The sequence below is a fragment of the Caretta caretta genome, chromosome 26, assembly GCF_965140235.1.
Source record: "Caretta caretta isolate rCarCar2 chromosome 26, rCarCar1.hap1, whole genome shotgun sequence".
Classification (NCBI taxonomy): domain Eukaryota; kingdom Metazoa; phylum Chordata; order Testudines; family Cheloniidae; genus Caretta; species Caretta caretta.
Window position 1 is genome coordinate 15,262,276 of NC_134231.1, and position 19,083 is coordinate 15,281,358.

At 61.2% G+C, this 19,083-nt stretch overlaps 1 protein-coding gene across 1 annotated transcript in view; it reads left to right on the forward strand.

Moving 5' to 3' along the window:
* FER1L5 (fer-1 like family member 5) overlaps positions 1-18,680 on the forward strand; it is a 78,149-nt gene extending 59,469 nt beyond the window's left edge. Inside the window, 13 exon segments of the mRNA XM_048829428.2 lie at positions 3,792-3,947; positions 4,716-4,807; positions 8,145-8,315; positions 9,192-9,340; positions 9,886-10,025; positions 10,799-10,887; positions 11,321-11,416; positions 13,896-14,037; positions 14,892-14,991; positions 15,369-15,565; positions 16,231-16,340; positions 16,994-17,141; positions 18,227-18,680. Coding sequence (XP_048685385.2) covers positions 3,792-3,947; positions 4,716-4,807; positions 8,145-8,315; positions 9,192-9,340; positions 9,886-10,025; positions 10,799-10,887; positions 11,321-11,416; positions 13,896-14,037; positions 14,892-14,991; positions 15,369-15,565; positions 16,231-16,340; positions 16,994-17,141; positions 18,227-18,319 — 1,683 coding nt within the window. The 3' untranslated portion in view covers positions 18,320-18,680.
* The last annotated feature ends 403 nt before the right edge of the window (positions 18,681-19,083 follow it).

Consider the following 19,083-nt stretch of genomic DNA (forward strand, 5'->3'; position numbering starts at 1 on the left):
GGTATCGTTGCTGTATCTGAGGTTAGGAATATTGTCTATGCATCTATTACAAGTGTGTTTACACCTGGGGAGCGCCCACCAGACAGAATGCAATCAGCCTAGATGGCTGGCTGTCAGGAGGAGCCATTAGAGAGAACAATAGGTCTTAGAAGATGCTAATCTCCCCCTGGGGAGGCTTCCGAGGATGTTACAATCAGCCTCTGACTCATGGCTGCTATGGCCCTACAGAGACGTGTGACCAAGTCCCCTGATACTGGAATCCATCTTGGAATACCAGTGTTTTTTCACTGTCTGGCATGGGTACTAAATTTGGAGACAAACGGTTCCCGCCGTGGGCAAAAGCTATTTCAGGCAGGGGAGTGACATCATCTTGGTTCATTCTTCACTAACTCCCCACCCAAGGAAGAAGGCTGCTGGCAACACCTGAGAAAGAAAAAGATTGAGCTGGGATTGGAGGGCTGAGCCCAGATTGAGATTGGAGGGCTGAGCCCAGACCTCAGATTGTGTGTTGGCTTTTATTTGCTAGGTAATCTGCTTTGATCTGTTTGCTATCCCTCAGAATCACTTAAAATCTATCTTTTGTAGTTAATCAACTTGATTTTGTTTTGTCAAAAGCCCAGTGTGTGGAATTCCTAATTGGGGGGCAAAAAGCTGTTGCAAATCTCTCTCCACATTGCGGGAGGGAGTGAGTTTCATGAGCTTATGCTGTGCAATTCTCTGTGCAACATAAGATGGTACAATTTTGGGTTTGCACTCCAGAGGGGGATGGACACTTGAGTCCTGGGCAGTTCCTTAGCTGAGCATTCCCATGCAGAACTGAACTCAGCATCTGTGTGTGAAGCTGCAGTTGGGTGTATATGTGTGACGGGCTGGATCACACAAACCCCCTGGGGGCTGCCAACTGATGTGCCAAGACTGCTTCTGCCCCTGCTTTCCTGCCCTCCCAGCTGGGGACTTCAGCCCCTGCCTGGTTTGAGCCAGACCCACTAGCCTGCTGCAAACCGAAACCCAGGTCTGAACCACGTCCCCTAACAGGTGTAGGCTTAAACTGAAAGCAGCTGAAGAGGTGTTCCTGTCTTTAACACTCAGATGCTCAACTCCCAATGGGGTCCAAACCTAAATAAATCCGTTTTACCTTGTATAAAGCTTATACAGGGTAAACTCAAATTGTCCGCCCTCTGTAACACTGATAGAGAGATATGCACAGCTATTTGCCCCCCCCCCCAAGTATTAATACATACTCTCGGTTAATTAATAAGTAAAAAGTGATTTTAATAAATACAGAAAGTAGGATTTAAATGGTTCAAGTAGTAACAGACAGAACAAAGTGAATTACCAAGCAAAATAAAATAGAACACGGAAGTCTATGTCTAATACTGTAAGAAAACCGAATACAGATAAAAAGCTCACCCAGTAAGCTTCCTTTTACGTCTGGGTCCAGCAATCACTCACACCCCCTGTAGCTGCTGTCCTTTGTTCCACTTTCTGTCAGGTATCCTTGGGGGTGGAGAGGCTATCTCTTGAGCAAGCTGAAGACAAAATGGAGGGGTCTCCCACAGACTTAAATAGACTTTCATAGAATCATAGACTATCAGGGTTGGAAGGGACCTCAGGAGGTCATCTAGTCCCACCCCCTGCTCAAAGCAGGACCAATCCCCAACTAAATCATCCCAGCCAGAGCTTTGTCAAGCCTGACCTTAAAAACTTCTAAGGAAGGAGATTCCACCACCTCCCTAGGTAACGCATTCCAGTGCTTCACCACCCTCCTAGTGAAAAAGATTATCCTAATATCCAACCTAAACCTCCCCCACTGCAACTTGAGACCATTACTCCTTGTTCTGTCATCAGCTACCACTGAGAACAGTCTAGATCCATCCTCTTTGGAACCCCCTTTCAGGTAGTTGAAAGCAGCTATCAAATCCCCCCTCATTCTTCTCTTCCGCAGACTAAACAATCCCAGTTCCCTCAGCCTCTCCTCATAAGTCATGTGTTCCAGTCCCCTAATCATTTTTGTTACCCTCCGCTGAACTCTTTCCAATTTTTCCACATCCTTCTTGTAGTGTGGGGCCCAAAACTGGACACAGTACTCCAGATGAGGCCTCACCAGTATCGAATAGAGGGGAACGATCATGTCCCTCGATCTGCTGGGTCCTTTTTCTTGTGGGTGGAGACCACCCCCCCTTCCTATGCAATGTCCAGCTCTAAGATGGAGTTTTGGAGTCACATGGGCAAGTCACATGTCCATGCATGACTCAGTTTTTACAGGCAGCAGCCATTGCTTACCTGCTACCTTGAACGTCCTCATGTAGACTTCTTATGTGGATTGGAGCCTTCCAAGATGCTTTGTCCCTTAAGTGCTTCTTGATTGGGCACTTAATTTGCACATGCCTTTCTCAAGAAGCTGACCAAATGCTTTACAAAGGCTACTTAAAAATCAAGCAAGTACACAGCTATCATAAACCTACAGCTAAGGGTAGCATAAAATCCCTCCTTTGACTGTAAAGGGTTAAGAAGCTCAGATAACCTGGTTGGCACCTGACAAAAAGGACCAATAAGGGGAGAAGATACTTTCAAATCTGTGGGGGAAGGTTTTTGTTTTGGGTTTGGGTGTTCTCTCCGGAGACAAAGAGAGAGACCAAGCAAGTAATCTAGCTCCTAATGAATGATACATCTAAACTTACAGAAATAGTAAATAATAGCAAGGAAATGCGTTAGAGTATCTTTTGTTTTAGCTTGTGAATTTTCCCTGTGCTAAGAGGGAGGTTTATCCCTGTTTTTTGTAACTTTGAAGTTTTGCCTAGAGGGAAATCCTCTATGTTTTAAATCTTATTACCCTGTAAAATTACCTTCCATCCTGATTTTACAGAGGTGTTTCTTTTACATTTTTTTTTCTTTATAATAAAGTTCTGTTTTTTAAGAATCTGATTGGTTTTTAGTGTCCTAAAAACCCAAGGGTCTGGTCTGTGCTCACCTGGTTTACCTATTTGGTTGGTAGATTATTCTCAAGCCTCCCCAGGAAAGGGGATGAAGGGGCTTGGGGGGATATTTTGGGGAAACAGGAACTCCAAGTGGTCCTTTTCCTGAATCTTTGTCGAACTCACTTGGTGGTGGCAGCAGTACTCATCCAAGGACAAGGAAGGATTTGTGCCTTGGAGAAGTTTTTGACCTAAGCTGGTAGAAATAAGCTTAGGGGGTCTTTCATGCAGGTCCCCACATCTGTACCCTAGAGTTCAGAGGGGGAGGGAACCCTGACAACAGCCAATATTCATAACTGTGAATAAAAAAATGATACATGCATACAAATAGGATGACTAGATTCAGTAGATCAGAACCTTTGCAGAGATAGGTTACATGGTATATGTAGCATAAAACATATTCTAGTTATTCCATATATACATTCATAAGCATATTTCCATAGGGTACCGTCACAGTATGTGCTGGATGGGGCTTGAGGGCTTGTCTCAGCAGTACAGTGTGAAAGGAAGCCCAGGCTGGTAGGTCAGGCAGGCTCAGTGGTACGCCAGTTCCAAGTGGCACCCTGGGGGAAACCCGTCACACCCGCCATCCAGGGCCAGGCATGCCAGCCGGCACCGTGACCCTCCTCCATCGGCCCTGATCTCTGAGCTTAGCCGCTGGCACGGTACCCAGCCGCTGCCTGCTCCGGTCTCTGAGCACAACAGCACGAGTAGCACCGTTCCCAACAGGGAATGGGCCCCAGATGCTCAGGGGACAAGACTCTGTCAATCCAGTATCTGAGCAGCTAGAAGTCACGTGGATTGGTTTGTTTGCAGGGACTCTTCCAGATCTACCCACTGCCGGAGGACCCCAGCTCCCCACCACCGCCACGCCAGTTCCAGGAGCTGCCCAAAAGCCAACCGCAGAAGTGTCTGGTCCGGGTTTACATCATCCGGGCCTTTAACCTCCCGCCAAAGGATAGGAACGGCCTGGTAATTGCCCAATTCCCAGGTCTTCTCGCCCGCTTTGCACACTGCTTCCCCCCCACCCAGCACCCCCTCCCTGTGGCACTGGGACAAAGCTCCTTGGGCTGGTGCACGGCCCTGGAAGAGTATCGACAGTGCCCTAATAAAGCCACGTCCGGGAGTTTCAGATCCGGGGTCACTACTGTGCTAAAAGCAGCCGCAGGGGTGCTGGAACTAGGGGTGCTGAGGGTGCGGCAGCTCCCCCTGGCTTGAAGTAGTAATAACAACCAAATACATGGGTTCCGCTTTCAGCACCCCACTCTAAAAATAGTTCCAGCCCCCCTGAGTGGCCACGTAGACATGCCTGCTTGGCTCTGACACCTGACGAAGGGAAGGGTCTCAGAGCCTGGGCTCCAGCCCCGCTGTCGCATGAGCCTGTAGACCAGCCCTGCAGCGTGGTGGTTTGCCATGTGGCTGTACCCTAAGGGACCTGACAATCCAGAGTCCCACTCCTGGAGGCACTTGGCCAGTTCCAAGGGGTTAATTGCTACCCCAGTAGTCCAGCTCTGACTGATGCCACAGCCGTGTCCCAGCCGGCCCTGTTCCCGGGTCCTGTCGGGGAGAGATCAGCTTGTGCTCCTCAAGCTTCAGTCCAGTGCCTAGGCCCGTCTGACACAGCCTGGGAGACCCTTTCCGGCTCCACTTCCACCCCCCAATTCCTGGATGTGACAAGAACAGGGCGTGGCACTAGGGGGATGTTTATTAACTGCCCCTTCTTGGCTGTGCCCCTTGCAGTGTGATCCCTACGTGAGGGTCACCCTGGGCAAGAAGAAGCTGGGGGACAGAGACCAGTATCTGCCCAACACCCTGGAACCTGTCTTTGGCAGGTAAGTCCAGTCGGCAGCTCTCCAGAGCCCCAGGGCAGCTCAGGGTCTAAACCCTGCCCACCCCGCCCTGAGCTCTGCGGATCACCGAGCAGCCTGGAGGGAACAGGTCAGAGCGAAGGGAACATGGCCTGGTAGTGGGCAAAAGGTGGGGGCACACCCCTTCCCTCCAGGGTGCATGCTCTCAGTGCCTGCGAGGATGGTGTCTGTAAGAGCCAGCTGAGGTCACTCAATTAGGGTGAACTGCAAACAAAATGGGGCAGACAAACCCCAAACGCTGGTGGATATTCCACTCCTTAGATTTACCCAGCCAGCCCAAAACAGCTTCTGTATCACCTCCCTGGTCACCCAGACGTCCAAACAACACAGTTCCCTTAAAGTAGCCAGCCTCAGGCCTCCATCTAGACACACCTGTCAGGTATGATAGTGATTACTGAAAATCTTGTCTCATCATAGAAAAGGGTCTTCCAATCCCAGAGGATCAGCCACACACCCAGGTCCAATTATAACTTAGATGTTACCCAAAATACACGCTTATAGCCAATCCTTGTTAACTAAACTAAAATTTATTAAAAAAGAAAAGAGAGAGAGTGTTGGTTAAAAGATCAATATCCAGACAGACTTGAGTTCAATTCTTGAGGTTCAGATACGGAGCAGAGATGAGCTTGTAGTTGACAAAAGTCCTTTTAGAAATAGGTTTCAGAGTAACAGCCGTGTTAGTCTGTATTCGCAAAAAGAAAAGGAGGACTTGTGGCACCTTAGAGATCAACCAATTTATCTGAGCATGAGCTTTCGTGAGCTACAGCTCACTTCATCGGATGCATAAAGATGAAGTGAGCTGTAGCTCACGAAAGCTCATGCTCAAATAAATTGGTTAGTCTCTAAGGTGCCACAAGTCCTCCTTTTCTTTTAGAAATAGTTCATCGGTTATAGTCCAATGTCCATATTCAGAGTGACTCCAGTCAGTGACTGGGGATCTCAATCCTTATGGCTCAGGGTTTCCCCTTCTTGAAACCCAGAGCAGATCAGAGATGAAGCAGGATCGTGTCCCAGGGTTTTTATACATTTCCAGCAGCCTTTTGGCCTGAGAAGACAAGAGGCTCAACTTCCCTTCTCCCAGACATCACAGGAATTAACCCAGGGTCATTTATCCAGTAAACCAGGGGTGGCCAACCTGAGCCTGCGAAGGAGCCAGAATTAACCCATGTGCCTTGCCAAAGAGCCCCAGTGATACGTCAGCAGCCCCCCATCAGCTCCACCCCACCCGCTCCTAACGCCTCCCGCCCACCGGCAGCCCCACTGCGCAGCACCTCCCCCTCCCTCCCCGCACCAACTGATCAGCTGTTCTGTGGGGTGCAGGAGGCTCTGGGGGGGGAGGGGGAGCGAGGGCATGGCAGGCTCAGGGGAGGGTGCAGGATGGGGTGGAGTGGGGGCAGGGCCAGGGGTTGAGCAGGGAGCCCCCCCTGGCCCATTGGAAAGGTGGCACCTGTCGCTCCAGCCCCAGAGTCGGCGCCTAGACAAGGAGCCGCCTCTTAACTCCTGAAGAGCCGCACGTGGCTCCGGGGGCCCAGGTTGGCCTCCCCCGTGTTAGACAGTTCAGACACCGGTTACCACAACCTTCCAAGAGCCAGAGAGACAAAGATACTATTGCACTCAAGTGGCTCCCTCTTTTGATCTTTGACTCAAAGCCACAGCCATAGACAAGCCTCGTTTGCTTCATCACAAGCCCTGAGCAAACAGCTCCCCGTCTCTTTCTGACAAGGCCCGCTGCAGTTCACAGCTCTGTTCATTTCCATCTCTTCCTAACCCGTCTCTAAAGCTTGGCCCTGGGTCAGGTCAGTCGGGGAGTTCATTAACTCTTTCTGGCCCTGTCACCTTTCAATGAGATATTATATTACACTCCTAACGTCACACCCGGTAGTGGTGGGCACACCCCTTCCCTCCAGGGTGCATGCTCTCAGTGCGTTGGCAGAGACACCAGGCCGCCTTTTCAAAACAAGGCAGCAATGGATTAGTCATCTGGCTACAGAATCTGAGCCCCCTTAGGTTAGCAGAGGGTGGCTGAGAGGGGGAGCCATGGAATTGACAAGGAAGTCAATTTCACCGCTGGTAGGGTCCCTGTTTTGAAACTGAGGGTGGGGGTTCCAGCTGTGAGCCCCAGCAGCGCTCCCAGCCGGAGCCAGGTGCTGTCCGGGCTCTCAGCTCCCCACTGCCCACAGAGCTCCCCTGCCCGGGCCGCAGCCAGGCTCCAGCTGGGAGCTTGGCACCAAACCGAGAGCCTGGGCTCTCAGCCCCCCCACCCGGCCCTCCTGCCCCTGTTAAGTTGGTGCAAGTGCTCCAGGTGAGGACGTGCACCACCGACAGACGGGGCAGGGCAGTGTGAACATGAAAAACCACAGTAATTCCTGCAGTGCTGTAACACAGGTCAACACAGGTCTCACACAGGTCGCCTCAGCTGTGTAGTGTGGACATGGCCTCTGTCTAGGTCAGAGCCCTGTGTCGCTGGGTGTGTCTACATTGCAAAATAATCCCCACAGCAGCAGCAAGTCTGGCTTTGGGGGGGGGGCGTCTCAGCCCGAGCTCCAGCCCACGTGGGAACGTCTGCAGGGCTGGTTAGCTCCACAGCACGACCCCTGTGATCCCGAGTGCGTCGAGCCAGGCTCTGCGACTCGCTGCCGCTGGTGGGTTTTTACAGTGTAGATGTACAATGTGAGCTCAGCTCTTCCCCCAGCCACCTGCCTCCTGTCTCCTCCAGCTGGGCTTTGCTTCCCTGCAGAGAGGGGGAATCTCCTTCCTCATGGCTGTGCTCAGGAGCAGCGAATGTCCAGGCCTCATCTGCCATTCACAGGTGCAGGCTCCGGTCAGTTTGTGATGGCTCTGGGCTCTAACCAGGCTGCTGTGGGAGCCAAACACCGGTCCCACCTCTTTACGATCAGTACAGAGCCCAGAGGGAAACTGAGGGCACATAAACCCACATTCGGTCTGGAGCTTGGCCCTGCTGAGCCGTGCTCTGAATGTGCCGAGAAGCGTTTCCCTTGCAGTGTGCAGCTGGCTTGCGTGCAGAGGGGGCAGAGGTGGGATGGCTGGGCCCGTGCCAGGCCCGGCCCGGAGCTACAGAGCTGGAGTGTCTGGTGGCAGTAAAGCCCCAAGACCATCTCCTCCTGCCAGGGACTCGCTGTGCGGTGTGACCTTTCCCCGGGCTCTGGGCCTCCCCAGTCCCCCAGGGCTCTGGCCCAGGCAGGTGGAAGGGCAGGAGGGAAGGCGGAGCTGAGGCCAAGAGCCCTGGGGCCGCAGAGCGAGCTCCCGTCCCTTTCTTTGCCCCCGCCCACCGTCCCGTCAGGATGTTTGAGCTCCTGTGCACCCTCCCACGGGAGAAGGACTTGCAGATCTCGCTCTTTGACTACGACCTCGTCCTCCCGGACCAGAAGATAGGGGCCACCAGCATCGACCTGGAAAACCGAGTCCTGTCCCGCTTCCGGGCCAACTGCGGGCTGCCCCAGTCCTACTGCATGTGAGTGGCCAGCACCCTCCCCCGCCTCCCCCCAGCTGAGCCAGGGCAAGGCCGGAGTCTCTCCCTGCCATCTGGGCTGTGGAGCTGGGGCAGAGCCTCCCCACCCAGAGGATTTCAGCCTGCGTCGGTGCCCAGGCCCTCGGGAGCCAGCCACCGTGACCCGCGCAGAGGCAGGCTCCTGGGTCTGCACAGCGGATGTTGGGCCCTTTGTGATCGGCGCACCAGGGCTAGATGCACTCCGGTACTTATCTGTCCCTGCTGCAGAAGTGATGGGGTCCCTTGGCCTCTCCCAGCAATACGCAGGTCAGCCCACAGCAGGGGTCTGGCCCTGTGTGCACACAAATCTCCTTGCTCCCCAGGAAGCTGCAGGGGGCTGCTGTGCCGGACGAGGGGGGCAGAGGTTAGGGATGGGGAGAGCACTGGGGAACCCAGCATGGGGGTGCCAGTAAGGAGGGCAATGGTGAAGGGTGAGAATCGGATGATGAGCATGGAGGAGGGCTCAGGGACAGACCAGTCCCAGCCTCACTTGCACTGGGGGTCACTCGGGAGCCCCCGCCCATGGTTAGAGCACAGGACAACCAGCCAGGAATTGAGATCTGCTCCCAGCAATGTCACTGCCCTGCTGGGCACCCTTGGGCGATCCCAGCCCTACTCTGTGCCTCAGTTTCCCCTCTGGGGACAATACTGCCCAGCCCTGACATGAGCTCCAGGGATGAAATGCACACACATTGCTGCCCATAGAGTGTGCCCTAATCCTGGCACAGCTGGCCCCGTGGGGTCAGAGAGCTGAGCCCAAGCTTCAGAGTAGCCGGTTAAAATGCACCCATCTCCCTGGCCTCACACTCATCCCTGCTGCCTCCCTTCCCCCACCCCCAGTTCTGGCCCCTGTCAGTGGCGAGACCAGCTCCTCCCCACCCAGTTACTGGAGAACTTTGCTAAGATGAAGAGTCTGGCCCTGCCCGAGTTCAGCGCAGACGGAGGCAAAGCCACCTTCATGGGCAGGGCCTTCCTGCTGGCGCAGTTTGGTGAGTGCCCAGAGTCCCCAGGAGAGACAAGTCAGACCCTGTCCCTGGGTGCTGGGGGCCCCTTGGCAGGACACGGGTTCCCGGGGCTGGGATACAGCGCTCTGTGGGCCCCTTGGCAGGACACGGGTTCCTGGGCACTGCGAGCCTCTGGGCGGGACACAGGGTTCCCGGGGCACTGCGAGCCCCTGGGTAAGACACGGGGTCCCTGCCATCAAAGGACTGCAGGGTTTCTCTATAGCTGTTTCCCGGCAGCCAGCCCATGCGGCGGGGGCCAGGACCCAGGCCCTGGGATTGGGATTTGGAGGCCCGGTTGCTGCAGGGAATGCGAGCTGGGCATGGCCCTGGGGACGCTGAGCAAGGAGCAGCCTGAATGGGCTGCACTGGGTGGGCGAGGCCCAGGGGCCCACTGGTGAATGGGGGGTGGGAGAGGATCCTAAGGGAATCGGGGCAGCTGGGAGATGATGTTGGCAGAAGGGAGCGATGGGAACCCCCCCCTTCCCACCGTACCCCATGTCCCTCTGCTGTGCTTGGCTTCCCTGTCTCAGAGAGCAAGGTCCCTGCGCACGGTCACCTGGGCCCCCCGAGAGAACGCCTGGCCCTGCACCTGCTCCGCACCTGCGGGCTGGTCCCCGAGCACCTGGAGACCAGGACGCTGCACCACAGCATCCAGCCCGGCATCGACCAGGTAGGGCACCAGAGCGGTGAGCCTGGCCCCACACCAGCACCTTGAGCCCCCAAAGCCACTGCAACAGGATGTGGGGAAGCAGCTTTCCTGGGACAAACCCGGAAAACCGGGTCTGTCACATGGGATGAGGGCCCGTGTCCTTGGTGGGCTGCCCAGCGCGGGCACGGAGCGCGGAGCCAGGGCTGACGGTTACAGCCGACGGGGCCAGTGGGAAGGGTGCAGGCAGCTCAGAGACCTGTGCCGTGAAACGGCTGCGTGAGCAGGACGCCCCGGGATCCCGGCTGCCCCGGCTCTGTGGGTGCGGGTCTAGGCTGCCCCTCCCTGCGTGATGTGTTCACGCCGCGTGTGTACGCCCGGAAACGTGTGTGGGTGTGAGAGAGCTGGGCAGTGGGACTGCATGCGTGTGTGTACGTGCAGGGTGGGGGTTATTTTGGCTGGGGGACACATGGCCCCACACACCAGCTGGCCGAGAGCCCTGCAGGGAGCTGATGCAGCCGCGGGGGGAGGACGGGAGGTTTGTTGTTGTTTGAGGAGGCTGCATCCTCCCCCAGGCGCTGGAGCGGGAGGATCCCTCCCCAGGAACAGCAGCTCCTGCTGGCCCGGGTGGGAGCTCAGCCCCCAGGCCCCAGAGGAGCCCTGTGACATCCCTGGCCTGGCCAGTGGGGGAGCGAGCGCTCAGGGGTGACACTGGCAGGGGGGCTCGGTGCAGGACGAGGAGCCGGCCTGGGCTTGAGCTCGTGTCAACAAGTTGCCTGCTCCTGTCTGCTCGGCAGGGGAAGCTGCAGATGTGGGTGGACATTTTCCCAGAGAGCTTTGGCCCCCCAGGCCCTGCCTTCGACATCACCCCTCGGAAGCCCAAACGGTGAGTGGGACAAATCCCTCGCTGCCCTGGGCAGGCGAACCCTGGCACACCACAAACCCAGCACGCCCAGGAGAGCACTGGGATCTCTGCGGCAGTGTGCAGCGCCACAGAGCCTGGCCACGCCCCAGCTCCCCAGCCTGGCACGGTGAGCACCGGGGCCATGCCCCAGCCCTGGCCATGCCCATCTGCAGCTCCTTCCCTGAAGTGTGACCACACTCTCCCCTTCTGTCCCGCGGGTTCGGGAGAGGTCAGCGGAGTCTCCCATTGCCCGGGGGCTCCCGGGTCCTCTGTGTTCTCCATGTTCCTGCGACCCCAGCCAGCCCTCCAGAGCCCAGGCCCATAGGCAGCCTGAGCGCACCAGCCCCCAGCCCCCCCAGGCTGTGTCCAGCCTCCAACCAGCCAAAGCTGCCCGCGCTGCCCCCCCCCCCCCCAGGTACGAGCTGCGCTGCATCGTCTGGAACACGCGGGACGTGGATCTGCAGGACACCAGCATCACGGGGCAGAGGATGAGCGACATCTATGTGAAAGGGTGAGGGCCTGCCGCCTGCACCCTCGGGCCCCAGGGAGCCCAGCCACGGGCCCTCGGCCAGGCCTGCCTGGGAAGCAGCCGACGCCCGGTGCAGATGAAACGGGGCTGGAGCCAGTGACATGGAGGCTGAGAAAACGGACAGACTGAGAGCAGCAGCTCCTGTTCTATACTCTTCCCACATACAGCCCCGCTGGTGCCTGGCCCCTCAATTCCAGGCCGCAGCCCCTGGGGCTGCCCACCCCCCTCCCACCCTGCCGGTGCCCCTCGCTCCCGACCCGCAGCCCCCGGCTGTCCCTGCGGCTCCCCATCCCCACACCCTCCTTGCCGGTGCCCCTCGCTCCCGACCCGCAGCCCCCGGCTGTCCCTGCGGCTCCCCATCCCCACACCCTCCTTGCCGGTGCCCCTCGCTCCCGACCCGCAGCCCCCGGCTGTCCCTGCGGCTCCCCATCCCCACACCCTCCTTGCCGGTGCCCCTCGCTCCCGACCCGCAGCCCCCGGCTGTCCCTGCGGCTCCCCATCCCCACACCCTCCTTGCCGGTGCCCCTCGCTCCCGACCCGCAGCCCCCGGCTGTCCCTGCGGCTCCCCATCCCCACACCCTCCTTGCCGGTGCCCCTCGCTCCCGACCCGCAGCCCCCGGCTGTCCCTGCGGCTCCCCATCCCCACACCCTCCTTGCCGGTGCCCCTCGCTCCCGACCCGCAGCCCCCGGCTGTCCCTGCGGCTCCCCATCCCCACACCCTCCTTGCCGGTGCCCCTCGCTCCCGACCCGCAGCCCCCGGCTGTCCCTGCGGCTCCCCATCCCCACACCCTCCTTGCCGGTGCCCCTCGCTCCCGACCCGCAGCCCCCGGCTGTCCCTGCGGCTCCCCATCCCCACACCCTCCTTGCCGGTGCCCCTCGCTCCCGACCCGCAGCCCCCGGCTGTCCCTGCGGCTCCCCATCCCCACACCCTCCTTGCCGGTGCCCCTCGCTCCCGACCTGCAGCCCCCGGCTGTCCCAGCCCCGGTCTGCCCAAACGCATGGCTCTGCCAGTGTCCCCAGTGCTGACCCCCGGTAGCATTGAAGGTAAGTCTCTCTACGTAGCTCAGTGGGTCTCCAGTGGGTTGATGCTGGCAGGTGCGGGAATCGCTGGCTGCTGAGTATCAATATGGATCTTGATTCCTTTCTCTGAGACTTGTCCTGCTCTGAGGGTGTTGAATCGGGACTTTAGCTGAGTGCTCTGGGGCCCAGCCAATGTGCTCTTGGGTCTGTCATTAGCTGGCTGCTTCTGCTCCTGGCGCCTGGCGGGCAGGCAGTGGTGGAGATGCTATCAAGGGCCCTGAGCCAACAACCACCTGCATAAGAGCAAGCCCCCAAGGTCTGTGCTGGTTGTCGACAGCCGGCAGTTCCTGGGACTGCACTGGTAGAGAGACTGGGACATCCCAGCCCCTGGCCAGATGCTGCCCGAGGGAGGTGGGGGTTTGGGGGAAGGGATGGCGTGGGAGTGGGGCCCAGGGCAGAGCGGGGCCTCAAGCACCCCCCCAGGAACACCAGAAGTCGGTGCCATGTCGCAGGGCGGGTGCAGCGGGGCAGGGCGGGTGCCATGTCGCACAGCGGGGCAGGGTGGGGCAGGGCGGGTGCAGCAAGGCAGGGTGGGGCAGGGTGCCGTGTCGCACAGCGGGGCAGGGCGGGTGCAGCGGGGCAGGGCAGGGCGGGTGCCATGTCGCACAGCAGGGCAGGGCGGGTGCAGCGGGGCAGGGCGGGGCAGGGTGCCGTGTCACACAGCGAGGCAGGGTGGGGCGGGGCAGGGCGGGTGCAGCGAGGCAGGGCGGGGCAGGGCGGGTGCCATGTCGCACAGCGGGGCAGGGTGGGGCAGGGTGCCGTGTCGCACAGCGGGGCAGGGCAGGTGCAGCGGGGCAGGGCGGGGCAGGGTGCCGTGTCGCACAGCGAGGCAGGGTGGGGCAGGGCGGGTGCAGCGGGGCAGGGTGGGGCAGGGTGCCGTGTCGCACAGCGGGGCAGGGCGGGTGCAGTGGGGCAGGGCGGGGCAGGGTGCCGTGTCACACAGCGAGGCAGGGTGGGGCAGGGCGGGTGCAGTGGAGCAGGGTGCCGTGTCGCACAGCGGGGCAGGGCGGGTGCAGCGGGGCAGGGCGGGGCAGGGTGCCGTGTCGCACAGCGAGGCAGGGTGGGGCAGGGCGGGTGCAGCGAGGCAGGGTGGGTGCCATGTCGCACAGCGAGGCAGGGCGGGTGCAGCGGGGCAGGGTGGGGCAGGGTGCCGTGTCGCACAGCGAGGCAGGGTGGGGCAGGGCGGGTGCAGCGGGGCAGGGTGGGGCAGGGTGCCGTGTCGCACAGCGAGGCAGGGTGGGGCAGGGCGGGTGCCGTGTCGCACAGCGAGGCAGGGCGGGTGCAGCGAGGCAGGGCGGGTGCCGTGTCACACAATGGGGCAGGGTGATGTGGGACCCGCATGCCCTCCATTCACACGCCAGCCTCGGGCTCCTGGTTGCAGGTGGCTGGATGGCCTGGAGGAGGAGAGGCAGAGAACCGATGTGCACTACAGGTCCCTGGGAGGAGAGGGCAACTTCAACTGGAGGTTCATCTTCCCCTTCGAGTTCCTGCCCATGGAGCAGGTCTGCGTCCTGCCCAGGAAGGTGGGTGCTGCTCGCCTTGGGCATCCGCTTCCCTGTGCCAGCACGGCCTGCTCTGCCCTGCTATGGCCCCACACCCATCGCTGCTGCTCCGAGGGGCAGGTAGGGCCCAGGCTGTGTTTCAGGCGGGCCAGTCCCCCTAGCAGTTTGAACCCGATGCCTGTAGTGCCCCTGGCCGGAGTCCCAGTGTGCTCCGCTGCCTGCCTGGGGCACGGGCTCCTGCCCTAAATCTGCCCCTCTGCGGCCAACTTTCTCCAGCCTGTCTCCTGCTCCGGGTCTGTCCTCGCCCATCCTGGCCGGAACTGTGACCCCGCTGACCGTCTTTGGGGCTGGGCTGCTGGGCAGAGCGCTGGCCATGCCGGGGGAAAGGGATTGTCGGTGCTGCCACCTTGTGTGTGGGGAGGGCATCGCAGCAGCTGGCCCTACCCTGACTGCCAGCATCATGCAGCCTGACCTGCCACCTCCCATAACGACCTTCCCTGGGAGCCCCAGCCCCTGCATTAGACTGGAAGGCTGCAGATGTCCACTAATGGGGGGGGTTTTCCATTTGCAAGCCCACCTCTGAGCAGCACGCTGAGCCTCCGCTGGGGCATTAACCCTTCAAAGGCTGCAGACCTATAAACAGCCATTCATTTGGCTGGCAACTTGGTAAGTGCCCCAGCAGCCTGGCGCTTCCTCCCACGCTGCATCCCCTTGGCAGGCCGAGTGCCGGGGCTGCCCTTTCCCCACCCAGCTGGGTCACCCGGCCCCCAGCTGGTACGTGCTGGCCACAGACGCCAGCTGGCCCCAGACTTTCCGCAGCTGCCCTGCCCGCAGCCTGGGGGGACCCACTCAGCTCGCGCCCACTCTGCTCACAGGAATATCTCTGGAGCCTGGATGAGACCGTGCTGAAGGTGCCCCCCAAGCTCATCCTCCAGGTGTGGGACAACGACAAGTTCTCGGCTGACGATTTTCTCGGTGAGGCGTTTACCCTGCAGCGTGTTACGTTTGCCCTTCCCACAGGTTGCCGTAGGGCCGTCCCCTCCTCGCTAACGATCGTGTACGTTTCTGTCCCCAAGAGCAGCCCAGATGCTGCAGGGCCAGGGAAAGGCAGCCACTTCTGGGGCGCAAAACCGTGCCCCGGTCCCTGCACAAAGCGGGAAGAGCAGCCCTGTTGGGGGGGGGCTCTGAATGGATCCCCTGCTGTGAGGCGCAGCACCCTGGGATCGGCCCCATCCCTCTAGGGCAGGCAGGGCCTCTGTCAGGTCCGCTCTGGGAGCGCCCTTGGGCGGCGTGAAGGGCTCCATCGCCCTGTCCCCGGGCTGTTCCCTGCAGCTTTCTTGTGCTGCTTGCAGGAGTTCTGGAAATCAAACTGCTCAGCATGCCCTGCCCAGCCAGGCGCCCCCGGGACTGCACCCTGAAAATGCTGCAGGACGAGAGCGACTCCCCGGCCCGAGCCCGCTGCCCCAGGAGAACCTCCCTCTTCAAGCAAAGGCTCGCCCGAGGCTGGTGGCCATGCGTGGTGCAGGAGGAGGGCAGGCAGCGGCTGTCGGTATGAGCCAGCTGGGGGCCGGCCGCAAGGACATGGGGGCCCAGAGCGGGAGGCGGGGGTTGGGCAGAGGTGAAAGTAAGTCGAGTGACTTACCGGTACTCTGGGGCCAGCTCTGGCCCCCGGAAGGCGGGGCCTAGGGCAGAAGGGGCAGAGTTGAGGGGGGTCAGAGCCAGCCCCAGCCCACCCTGTAAGGTAAGTGCCCCCCACCGGGGTAGCAGCAGCAGCTCAGGGCTCCGGGGGCTATTTAAAGGGCCCGGGGCTCCCCTGCTTCTACTGCCCGGGTCCTTTAAATAGCCCCCGGAGCCCTGCAGCCGCTACCCCAGGGCTCCAGCAGCAGGGCTTTGGAGGCAATTTAAAGGACCTGCGGCTCCAGCCACTGCTGAGAGCCCCCGCCCCTTTAAATTGCCCCCTGGGGAAGCCGGGCTGCCCCAGTACGGTGCACCAGCTCTTACCGGTACGCTGTACCGGGGTGTACCGGCTTACTTTCACCTCTGGAGCTAGGGTGTCCCCGGGGGTCGGAGAACCAGAGGTTTGTGTGCGTGGTCAGGGGCACGATCCTCCTCCAGCTGCGGGCAGGTGCCGGGGAGCACCCAGCACCTCTGGCGAGGGGGGGGGGGGCGCCTGCCTTTTGCCGCCATGGCCCAATGCCTGCCTCGCTTCTCCAGGGGAAGATCGAGATGACGCTGGAGATGCTGACGGCCAAGGAGGCGGAAGAGCGGCCGGCTGGGAAGGGACGGGAGGAGCCGAACATGAACCCCACCCTGCAGCCCCCCGTGTAAGTGGGGGGAGCCAGCTCGACTGTGCGAGCGGGGGGTGGTGAGGCGGAGGCAAGAGGGGGGAGCGTTACAAAGGAAACCCCCCGAATCAATCCAGGAGGATCAATAACCGAGCACATGCCCAACCACTTACTGCTCCCAAACGCCCCGTTCCCAGGGCACTAACCGGTGCCAAGGCTCCCCTGCCTCCTGCTGCCCGGTCCAGCCACAGAGCAGTGAGCAGCCCTGCTCCCCCGCATCCCCATGCCCGGCCCTGCCGCGGGAGCCAGGGTGGATCAGCCCCTGGGCCACCAGGCCTGCGCCCCGGGGGCCCCGGGAAAGATCTGCCGCCGGGTGGTGTAAGACCAGAGCCGCGGCCTCCAGGCAGGTGGGGGAAGCCCCCAGCGGCTCCTGACCCCGCCAGAAGACTCCGGGGGTGGGGGGGTGGGGAGCGGCCCTGGGACTGGGGGAGCGCTCACTGCCGCATGACGAAGGGGCAGGACGGCCGGCGGAAGGGGTGGGGAGGGACCCCCCACTTGCTCTGACCCAGGGAGCACAGGGGTCACCTGGGGTAGCCCCCTCCCCCCTGCTAGGGCACCGCCTGGACGGGGAGCTGAAGGCCCCAGGAAGAGCCCAGCCGCCACGGCTGCCCGACACCCTCTCCTCCCGGCAGGCGCCCAGAAGCCTCGTTCCTGTGGTTCGCGGCCCCCGTCAAGAGCCTGCGCTTCGTCCTCTGGCAGCCGCACAAGTGCAAGATCATCCTGGGGGCCGCACTGCTCCTGCTGCTGCTCCTGCTGGCCACCTTCATCTACGCCTCCCCGGTGCGCGGCCGGCGGGGCCTGCAGCCACGGGGGCCCCCACAGCCCTGGGGCCGGGTGCAGGCAAAGGAGGGAACAACCGAGCCTGCCCGGGGCAGCGGTGCCACCCGGGACGGGCCGCAGCCCGAGCCCTGCTTCCCGGGGCCGAGTTCTGGGGGGACCCCAGGGAGGGGGATCCAAAGCTCCCTGCAGGGGTCACAGGGGCACGGGGGGGTGGGGAGCGCCTTGCAGCCCAGGGCCTGCTGCCCTCCAGCTTGTGCCCCCACTACGCCAGGCCTGGCACTGTGGAGCCGGGCCCCAGCCTGCTCTGCTTGCACTGCGCCCCAGGACCCCGCTGGCTCCCCCCGCCCAGCCAAGGGCTCCTCTCTGCCCCGTCTCCTCTCTGCCCGCTGGCCGGACCCCGGTGCCCCTCCAGCTCCGGGCGTCTCTGCTTCCCAGCACCTGTTAGGCCCACCTGTCTCCCTGGAGCTGAGCCACCTGGGACTGGTGCAGAAGCCTGGCCAGTCTCAGGGGGCCAAGACAGTGAGGGGGGCTTGGCTGGGCCCCTCCAGGCAACCGCGTCTTGAGGGAGCCAGGCCGGGGCAGGCCCTGTCTGATGGCTTCATGCCCGAGGGGGCCAGAGCGATCCCCTGCCCCGGGACACAGTCACTCCCTGCAAAGCCGTTGAGTATGGCCAGGAGGGGTCTCTTGGGGGGGCTGGGCTGTGAGGGGGTGGGGCAGATGTGTTGGGGCACTAGGGAGTGGGGGGGGCACTGGGCAGGGTGCTGTGCATTTGCAGGGGATCTAGGGGGGCTCTGGGCATAGGGAGTTGGGCAGGGGGGCTGTGTGCAGCATAGGCCCACAGGGCTGGGCGGGCCACAGCAGGTCTGGCACCTTCCCGGGTTGTAGAGGGCCTTGCACGGGGCGGGGTGGAGTGGGGCTGCCCCCCACGCCATGCTCCATTGCCCCCAGGGGGGCCCACAATAGGTTAATCCAGCCCTGTTTAAGGGAGGGCGCTGGCCCATGGAGCCAGCTGAAGAGGCAGACCCCAGCCCGGTTTGCTGGCTAGAGATGCTGCAGGGCCTGACTCTCTCCCTTCGTCTCCCCAGCGCTACTTGGCCATGAAGCTGATAAACCCCTTCCGCAGTCTCCATTCCTTTGGGAGCCTCAATCCGCTGGCGGGGAGCGGCGGGAGCCCGTAGGCCCCAGGCCAGCCCAGCTCCTGGGATGTCAGCCTGCTACAGGCCCCGAAGACAGACAGCGCCGGCTGTCCCCCAGCACCGAGGGACCCATCCCTCCCCCAGCCTGGGGATTCGGGCACCAGCCCCTGCCCTACCATCACCTGGATCTTCCCTGCCCCAAGGGAGCAGCCCCGGGTCTTACTGCTCGCTCCCCGCACCCGCTCTGCTGGCCTGGGCTCCTGCTCCGTCCCCGGGGCCAAGGGCCCCTGAGCCCAGGCCCGTGACTAGAAAGCGGCCCTGCCCCCAGGAAGGTCGTTCTCTGGGCCGAAAGCATCCAGGGCCAGCGTTCCCCAATAAAGGCACGGAAAGGACGCCCTTCCCCTTGGCTCGAGCGCCTGAGACCTTCTTCAGGGTGCCTCACTCGAGCACAGGAGCTGCGTCCACTATGGGGCTGCAGAGATGAAACCCCGAGCGCCAGCCCCTGCCCGGGGCCGCTTCCCCACCCAGCCTGCTGGGAAAGCCCTCGAGTTCACGCCTCGCCTCCCGCAGCAGTTCCTGCCCAGGCTTGCTCTGGGCCCTTTTTGCCCTCGGCCCGAAGTCACGTTAGGGCCAGGGCTGCATTGGCCGGGAGAGGCAAGTCCCAGCAGGAGCAAAGCTGCCTCCTTGGCCCTTTCAGCCGCCCAAGGAGGCAGCTGTATTTCCCCACTGCCACCAGCAGGGAGCACTGCTCCCCGCGGGGAGGTAGCATGAAATACCAGTGACTGATCGCTGGAGAGGGACTGAGT